The 10,191-nt window shown below is 35.3% G+C and overlaps 1 protein-coding gene across 1 annotated transcript; it reads left to right on the top strand.

Moving 5' to 3' along the window:
* Positions 1-255: 255 nt before the first annotated feature.
* LOC130993597 (F-box/kelch-repeat protein At1g23390-like) lies at positions 256-1,566 on the top strand. Its single transcript, XM_057918530.1, has one exon. The coding sequence runs from the start codon at positions 429-431 to the stop codon at positions 1,560-1,562; it is 1,134 nt and encodes a 377-aa protein (XP_057774513.1). The 5' UTR covers positions 256-428; the 3' UTR covers positions 1,563-1,566.
* The last annotated feature ends 8,625 nt before the right edge of the window (positions 1,567-10,191 follow it).

Genomic DNA, 10,191 nt, shown 5'->3' with positions numbered 1-10,191 from the left:
TCTCTCTCATGCCACATGTATAAAAAAATTACATTGTTTTTAATTTTTATACCACGCGTATTGCCACAGCATTAAAAATGCCACGCGTATTGCCACGTCGTTGCCGGTCAACTTTAATTATAGCCGGAATTCTCGCCGTGTGCAAATCACGATAAAATCAAAAGGTCATGTATTCTGAGGCCATTTTTGAAGCTCATGTGCAATTTGCAAATTCGGGCAAACTTCGTGTATTTTTTGGCTATTAACCCGTTTATATTAGACATTTTGATAACCTTTTGAAAAATCAACCCAAAACAAGTAAACGTTTTACTACATTATAAATTAGCCCGCCAACCACAAGCCAGACATTTTCACAACTATAAAAATTTAAACACACCTAAGCAGACAGATATATTTGACCAGAAATATCCCAATTACCAATCTCAGAAATGGCAGCAAACACAGATCAACAAACGGCGGTGGAAGATGAAGATTTCAGATTTCATGCCGACGTATTGGAGAGCATCCTCTCGCACGTGCCGCTCGTCGACCTGGTCTCCGCCTCGCTCGTGTCGAAATCATGGAGTGACGCCGTATCCTCCTCCCTCCGCCACCACAACACGCCGCGGCCGTGGCTGGTTCTCCACGCGCAGGCACGGCACCCTCCGTACGCCACCGCGGTGCACGCGTACGATCCACGCTCCGGCATCTGGATCAAAATACCTCAGCCACCGATGGACTACATTGCCGGCCTCAAATCGTCGCACTCCAGTTTTGTATACATGTTCTCGCCAGCGCGTTTCTCTTTCTCCTCCGATCCTCTCAATCTCGAGTGGCACCACGTCGAGCCACCGCTTGTGTGGCGGCAGGATCCGATCGTCGCGCGGGTGGGGGACTCCGTCGTAGTCGCCGGCGGCGGATGTGATTTCGAAGACGAGCCCTTGGCCGTCGAGATCTACGATCTCAATACGCGCTCCTGGCGCATTTGCGACTCGATGCCAGGAAATATAAGAGACTCGGCGGCTTCGTCCTGGCTTTCAATCGCCGTGGCGGCGGAGAAGCTCATCGTCGCCGATAAAGTTTCCGGCCAAACACACTGCTTCGATCCGGAAACCAACTCATGGTCCGGACCTTTTGATTTACTTATAGGTGAATCTGGATCTATTAGCAGCTATAACATCGGATGCGCCAATAACAGCCTGGTTCTGATCGCGCTTTGCCGGATCAAAGATGTGGAGAGAGTGAAGATTTGGAGAGTGACCGGAGGCGATTTTGAGTGTGAAGAGATCGGAGAAATGCCGTTGGAGTACGTGGCGAGGTTGAGGAGTGAGAGTTCAGGAGAGTGTTCCATAAATGTTCGGGTGGGTGGGAGTATTATGTACGTGTACAATGATACGTGGGACGGAGAGGAGGTGGTGGCGTGCGAGCTGGTGGCCGGCGGCGGGTGTAGATGGTGGAGCGTGACGAACGCGGTGGCGCGTGAAAAAACGGCGGAGAGGTTCGTCTATACGTGCGCCGTGGTGGGGATTGATGAGTTGCAGAGAGCTATGAGGGCGGGGAACCTGAGATGCGACTTTGAGTAGAGTTCACCGCGTCAAGAATTAGGCTAATTAACCCAATTATACTATTCATATACAATGGGCCTTGTTTTTTTTTTTTTTTTTTTTTTTTTAAATAATGAGTCTTGCACTATAAATGTGAGTTGTAGTTTGATTTTTCTACCAAACCAAGTGAAATTTTTGCATCAATTTAGTCAGTGATTTAGTTATCCACGGAATATTATTTTTGAAATTTTTAGTTGATGGGTCATGGGAGACGTTGGACAAGAGAATTCCGTCACCCTGCGAATGGACACATATGACAACAGTGACACTATTTAATTTAGGGTTAATGCCTATAAATACACAAACTACACTCAAATTTTGATTTTTAACCAAATTTTTTCTTGATAAAAAATAACATAAACTTTTAATTTTTTGGAATTTGACATGACCCCAAAAGTTCGTCAGCCAATAACTTGATTGACTGAATTTTGATGGTCAATCTGAATGTACAATTGAAAAGCTATTGACGTTGTCTTTCTAATAATACTTATATTGTTGGGTTTTGGTAACCGGAAGTGGTCGAAAAAAGAAAAAAAAGTGTGTAAATAAATTCAATTTAAAAGGTATAATTAGAAATTAAGTAAAAATTTATAATTACAATGTCCTATAAATCTACCGAGAATTAGGGGAGTGTATTCGTTGTGGAATTTGATGGATTTCTATGGATTTTAAAAGTCTGAGTGTATTCGTTCAAGACTTTTAAAAGTCTGCAGAAATCTGGGTGTATTCGTTCAAGACTTTAAAAGTCCATATAAATCTGGGTGTATTCGTTCAAGACTTTTTAAAATCCATACAAATCTAGGTGTATTCGTTATTCCATTGACTTAAAATCCGGAATGACTTTCATGGATTTCATCCAAAAAATACACACGACGAAATCCGGCCAAGAACCACGAGAATTGAATTCCATGAAATTTTAAGCGAGCGCTAAGTTCCAGCGCCCGCGGCCAAGAAGCCAGCGAGCGCTGGAACTCAGCAATCGTTGATGACTTTGCCATTCTGTTCCTAACATCAATATCAGAACCCTCACTGCAATCAGAATCCTTAGCTCGCTTTTTCTTGTTTCTACCAGGTTCATTTTTCTTTACAACTTTTCGTGTTGCTTCCCTCTAATCAGTATCAGTATCAACTATTTCACCCTCATCGAGAATCTCCTTGAAATTTCAAGGAGATTCACTGCCATATTCCTCAGCTTCACTGCCATATTCCCAGCGCCTCAGCTTCACTGCCATTTTAGTGCCTCAGCGAGCGCTGTGAGAGAGAAACACAATCCCTTTTAATCCAACATATGTTGGCAACCACTTTCCTCGTTTTAGTCGAACCATTTTAGTCGAACCTTTCAAGATCCAACACTCTAATCAGTTTGAGCTCACTGCAAACAAAGTCCAGTGCCAGCTGAAGATTTTTTCGGTTGCTGAGCCTGGAAAAGAACAATGATGATCTAACATGTTCAAGGTTCTCCTTTCTGTACTCAAGCATCTCCTTTCTAGGAGGAAAATAAGTGTCAAAATCACAATCAATAGCAATGGAAAGCCTGCGTGTTTTACTGATTGATGGTGCTATAGATGATGGGGAGGGTGTGCTTAGTAGTTCAGGTTCATACCGTAGAGGAATTTTTTTTAGGAAGTTTTCCTCCTTACCCTTGACAAGGCATAATTCTCGGGTAAGGTCATGAAGTCGACAAGACTTGAACCTACCAGTAGCTTCATCTACTCTCACTTGGACCATGCACCTTTGCACGAGTTCTCCTAGATATCTTTCTGCTACGTCCATGATGGATTCCTCTTCCTCAGATTCATGTGATATGAAGCCTTCAGCCAACCACAGCTGGTACAGCTTCCGAGTGGGAATTTTGGAATCCTCCGGGAAGTTGCCTAAATGCAGAAAACACGGTTTGAGCTGATAAGGCAGATCGTGGTAAATCCCATTTTTGACAGTATCCACTTTCCTCGTTTTCCAGAGGGGAAAAAAGCGAGCTAAAATCGTTACTTTAAATTTCAAGAAACCGACCCACAAAGAGAAGAATAATAAAGATTTGCTCTTTCCCCACTTCCTAAATTTGGAGAAACAGTGGAGAAAAAGAGAGAGACAGTTGAGATGGGAATCATCTATGAAGATGCTGTTGTGATTAAAGAAGCTGAAGGGGATTGTGAGCACACTGTGATCACTGTGAATTGCCCAGATAAAATTGGGCTTTTAGTGCCTCAGCTTCACTGCCATATTCCCAGCGCTCGCTGGAACTCAGCGGTCGCTGGGTTTCCAGCGGGTGCTGGGACTCCGCGGGCGCTGGGTCTCTTCTAGCGGGCGCTGGTTCTTCGCGGGCGCTGGTTTCATGGAATTCAATTCCAAAATTATCCCGTAAAGTCTTCGAAAATCAGTGAAAATCGGGGTGAAATCCAACCACGAATTCTTTGAAAGTTGTCTGGAATCTATGTGAATTCCATGAAATTTAAATTCCATGGACTTTTTAAAGTCTGTGGAAATCCACAACGAATACACCCCCCTTAGTCTGCTATAAAACCACCAATAATTGTTCTCCTCTCTAAACAAAATGAACTAATTAACAATATCAATGATTGCCTCATAGATTAATAAACTACCAAGAATTGCTATCCATCTCTAAACAAAATGAACTAAATAACACTATTAAATGATTGCCTAATAAATAACTAAATAAATATAAATATTAAATAATTGAATTTTTATTGCATTGAATGTGTTATCTCTCTGAAAAAATTAAACTAATTCAATATTAAATAATCTTTTTATTTAGTTAATTGAATATTAAATATGAGATAATATATGAACTTAGTACCAAACATTGCCATTTTATAGCTACAAAATTTGAAGTTTATCTAGAGTGTACACAAGATTTTTAAACTATCCTTATCCAACAGATAGTACAAAAATCAAAATTAATTACTATAAATTATCGTCAACAATTGTTAGTTGCTATATTCTACTATTTGAATATTAAATATTAAATTATTTATATGAAAAACCTAATAAACATTGCCACTTAACTATGAAATTCAAAGTAAACAAAGTACACATATTTTGTACTAGGAATTATGTTGATAAGTAAATAATATACTTATTATGAAACATACATTTATGGTCTACATATATGTATATATATATATATATATATATAGGGGGCCGCTCCAATGAGACCCCCTAATTTTAGTGAGATCTAGGGCACGATCTGGTGCGTTTATTTTATCAATCATATGGCTGATATTGTATCTGGAGGGTGATTTTTTTTCGCAGGGTTCGAATCCTGGAGGGAGCAGAATATTTTAAATTTTGTTATTCATCAGCATATATTGCATTGTTCATCAGTATATACGGCCCTGTTCATCAGTATATATGTCTTATTCATTACGAATTTTTTAAATTTTATTTTTCATCAGTATATACATCTTGTTCATTAGATATACGTTTTGTTCATTAGTATTGTATGTCTTATTCATTGTCCTAGCGTTTCACGAAAATTATGGGGTCTCACTGGAGCGCGCCCCTATATATATATATATATATATATATATATATATATATATATATATATATATAGGGTGTGGTTATAATGAGAACCACACTTATCGTGAGAACATAAGAACCATTAAAATCAATGCATCTGCTATATAAATTAATGCATTCGCTATTAAATTTAATGCATCCGAAAATAATAAAAATTTTGCTCCCTTCAGGATTCGAACCCAGGATCTGCATTCATCCACCAAGATGATGCATCCACCGTAGATCTTGATGATCGAATGGCTTAAAATGGTTCTCCGTTCTAATTTTATTTAGTGGTTCTTATTTGAACCTCTCCCTATATATATATATATATATATATGGTAGGGTTAACATAGAAACCCCTCTTAAGATGAAAACTAGGAACCAATTTAAAACTATTGATTTAAATAAAATAGAGGGCTGAGATTAAACTACATATGCACAATTTCGATTGCATAGATGCACAGTTTCAATTGCATAGATGCACAATTTTGATTTGCTTGAGTATTTTGCATTGTTGGTTTCAATTGCATAAATTGCATATTTTTTAAGTGCACAGTAAAATATAATAGATGCACAGTTTCTTTTGTTGACTAAATCTTAACCATTAGATCTAATATTTAAAAGGCCAAGATTAGATTCCTAGTTCTCATTTTAACAGAGGTTTTTATTAGAACATCTTCATATATATATATATATATATATATATATATATATATATATATATATATATATATATAGGGTATGGTTAACTCTTAAGATGAAAACTAGGAACCAATTTAAAACCATTGATTTAAATAAAATAGAGGGCTGAGATTAAACTACAGATGCACAATTTCGATTGCATAGATGCACAGTTTCAATTGCATAGATGCACAATTTCGATTTGCTTGAGTATTTTGTATTGTTGGTTTCAATTGCATAAATTGCATATTTTTTAATTGCACAGTAAAATATAATAAATGCACAGTTTCTTTTGTTGACTAAATCCTAACCATTAGATCTAATATTTAAAAGGTCAAGATTAAGTTCCTAATTCTCATTTTAACAGAGGTTTTTATTAGAACCTCTTCCTATATATATATATATATATATATATATATATATATATATATATATAGGAATGGGATCATATAGATCCCAATGCTTATAATAGATCTCTAGATCCAAATCTTGACCACACATTTATGACATGTGGCGCATCAAGATGGTGACACGTGGCAAGGATTCCAAGGCAAAATCTGGAGGGGTAAAATTGGAATGTAATTTTTGGATTTAATAATTAAAAAAATATATATTTTTTTTAGATTTTCTCAAAATAGATATATTTTAGATGCATATAGTTTCACACAAAGATGCATAAAGTTTTCACATGAAATGCATAACTTTGAACAGAAAAATGCATTTAATTTTTCCAATTTTGGTATTTTCACCACCCCACCCCATACCACCCCCCAATCCAGCCCACACCACCCCCCAACCCTCTCCATTACCACCCCCCAAAAATAGGCATGTTTCACATGCATATAAAATCAAACAAAAATGCATAAAGTTTTCATATAAAAATGCATTAAATTATACAAAAAATGCATTTCATTTTAATAAATCTGGTAGTTTCGCCACCCCACCCCTGCCCCTGCCCCCCCCACCCCACCCACCCCCCACCCCCAAATTTTTTTTTTTTTTCAAAAACAGATTTTCTGATTGCTGGCCCACCCCCACCCCCACCCCCCACCCCCCAAATTTTTTTTTTTTTCAAAACTGATTTTCAAAAAAAAAAAATTTTTTTGGGGGGTGGGTGGTGGGTGGGTGGGGGGTCAGTGGTCAGAAAATCAGTTTTTGAGAAAATAAAAAAAAATTGTGGGGGGGGGGTGGGTGGGGGGTAGGGGGGTCAGTGGTCAGAAAATCAGTTTTTAAAAAAAAAAAAAATTTTTTTTTGGGGGGGTGGGGGGTGGGGGGTAGGGGGTGGGTGGGGTGGGGTTCAGGGGTGTGGGGGGTGGGGTTGGGGTGGGGTGAAATCTTATGCATTTTTATATAAAACTTTATGCATTTTTATATGAAAGTTCATGCATTCTCGTATGAAACTTTATGCATCTAAAATATACCTATTTTGAGAAAATATATATATATATATATATATATATATATATATATTTTATTTCGAAAATTACATTCCAATTTTACCCCTATCCAGATTTTGCCTTGAAATGCCTTGCCACGTGTCACCATCTTGATGCGCCACATGTCATAAATGTGTGGTCTAGATTTGGATCTACGGATCTATTATAAGCATAGGGATCCACCGGAACCCAACCCTATATATATATATATTTATGTATTTACTTATCAGACAAAATATATATGTTATACTATGTTGTGAGATGAAACGAAAAGTTGAAAAGTTTCAAAAACATATTAAAACTTAAATTTTTTTTTATTATATTAGATTAATAACTATAAAGTGTTTCATATGTATGATGGGATATATACCACGATAGTCCATGTGCATCGCGCAGGTGGTGCACTAGTTCCATTTCAATAGAGAAATTAAAGAACAATCAGTTGTTTTAAAATTAGATTGATTATTTAATCATCTTCTAATTCAATCAATCTTATTTATCTCATCCACCAAATAAAACACAAAAAATGGCTTGGTAATTTGTTTTGGGGTCTAATAGGAAAAAATTGAGTTCGATTTTGTTGTAGTGGATAAGTTGATGGTAAAGTGAACTCTAAATAAAGTAGTACTTCATCTGTCCACGAATTAAATACCTATTTGGTGTTCGATATCGAAACTAAGAAAGCTGAAAAATGTGTTGTGAGTAAAATAAAAAGATAAATGACTAAAATAATAAAAGTGTTGTGTGGTGGATCCATTAGAGGTAAAATGTAATAAATATAGAATATAAAAGTGATAAATGTGTTGTAAGGTGGATCCATTAAAAATAAAGTGTAGTAAATTTAGAATATAAAAGTGATAAATGCGTTGTGAGGTGGACCCATTAGTGGTAAAGAGTAGTAAAATTAAAAAGTAAGGGAGAGTATAAATGTCCATAAAGCAGCGTAAGTACTTAATTCATGGACAAAAAATTAGAGACAAATGGATACTTAATTCATGGACGGAGGAAGTATTATTTTGTATCGATAGGACATTAAACTATGTAAACTTGAGTCTGTAAATAGCTAAGTCTAGACTTCAAACACCATCTATTTCCTCCCCAAACAAGTAATAATCTATTAGTATTTCTTTTATGAATCAAAGAAAGAGAAATTGAAATCGCACTAATATCATAATCCTTCTTTTTGAAGGTAATATCTAATAATCTTTCTTGAAACAAGAGGAACAACACAACAACAAATCTACTATACTTATTTTTGAATTGAGAGATGAGAAAATGATAATTCGTACTCAAATTACCCATCTTTATAAGAAAGAGAAACATCACTAAACCGTAAGATTTAGGTACAAATCTAAAATATTTAAATAAATTGCAAAGTCAGTAAAACATACATGTCTGCTTCTAGAACAAATTTGTGGTCATTTGCCCTATTATTATTATGCTGATTCCATAGTCGGGCACCTAATCCACATTCATTCTCTTATCTCTCGCCACTTGCCTACTTTTATTTTGGGCGATTATTAAATTAAATTCTAAATTATTTGATTTCTTTCATAAATATTTTAAATTTGTAATAATATTAGTAAAAAACTTTAGTTGTTAATATTGTATAAAGAATGTCTTTGCTGTTGTTGTTGTTGTTGCAACCAATCTCGTGTAGAATATTTTCTAAAGTATCTCATCCGCTCTTAATTATGAATACATACTCTATTTTGTTTTTAAGTTTGTAAATTTTATATTTTAAGAAATATCATACTTTTAATAACTTCTGATGTAGTTTCAATTGAGGCACTACCTAATTGGACCAATTCAATTGTTTGGTTGTGTATTTTATTCAAATCATTGAAATAATTTATTAATCTTTTAAAATTAAATTAAATCAATTATAGACCATGTAGTTTCACTTTAGGCACTACTTAATCCAATTGCTTTGTTGTGTATTTATTCATAAATATTAAATACTTTCGTTGTCCACAAAAATTACCATAACGATAAGGAGTATATATAAAATCTTTTCAGAAACTGTAAGTTTTTCATGTCTATAGATATGCTAATAGGCAGCTCATGCTTTAAGCTCAATTTGCAGCAAATATTTTTAATCCAATTGTTTGAACTTTGAATTTTTTTAACTTGATTATACATCGCCAATTTCCTCTCTTTTTTTTAAAGAAAAGAAAAGAAAATAAATAAAAAAACTCTAATAAGAAAGAACTCTTGTCGTAAATTGGATGATGTTAGTTATGTCCAAAAGTAAATGAAATGTGCTGCAAAAGAAGTGGGTAAGATCAATGAATTCTTCGGCATTGAAGGGAAGTCCATGTGTGTTTGCATTCATCCTTGTATTATTACTTGTGATAGCAAAAGGTGATGAAGTTTCAAAAGTAGATGTCAAGTCACATAAAATTTAATTAGCCATTCAAAACATGACACATACACGCTGAGGAGAACAGAGATTTTTATTTTTATTTTTATGAGAACTGGGAGAACAAAGATTTTACTTTAACGTCAATCACTTTTTATATATTGGGCCTCTTGTCAAATAAGGCTGGGCCCATTTCAATAGTTTTCTTAATGCATAGCTAATGATTTTGAAAGTCACTTGTCTATAATTGATGCATAGTACTATATTGGATGGGGCATGAGATCTACCGACGATTTCATTGTGATAAAGTGTTATTGCATTTCATATATGTTACCATGCTTCCTCTTCTTTTGACAGAAAATATGTTATTGGCCTAAAATCTAGAATAGCAAAGTTGAGTTAAATTTATTATTTTCTTACTTCTTTTAGAATGATAAAAATCTACATTAAATTTTAGAACACGAACAATTTAAAGATGAGATAAAAAAGATCTACCGCAATGCCAAGTGCTTCGGTCCTCACATGAGGGTTTGTGCAAATCCTAGTGATCCTAGTTAAATGACATGCTATATAATTATCATCTCAACAAACATATTTAATTTAAATG

The sequence above is a fragment of the Salvia miltiorrhiza genome, chromosome 7, assembly GCF_028751815.1.
Source record: "Salvia miltiorrhiza cultivar Shanhuang (shh) chromosome 7, IMPLAD_Smil_shh, whole genome shotgun sequence".
In the NCBI taxonomy this organism is placed as follows: Eukaryota; Viridiplantae; Streptophyta; class Magnoliopsida; order Lamiales; family Lamiaceae; genus Salvia; species Salvia miltiorrhiza.
This window is presented reverse-complemented; position numbering and strand designations above follow the sequence as displayed.

Excerpts from the sequence above, each read along its gene's own strand:
- LOC130993597 (XM_057918530.1), top strand. The coding sequence starts at position 429 with ATGGCAGCAAACACAGATCAACAAACGGCGGTGGAAGATGAAGATTTC.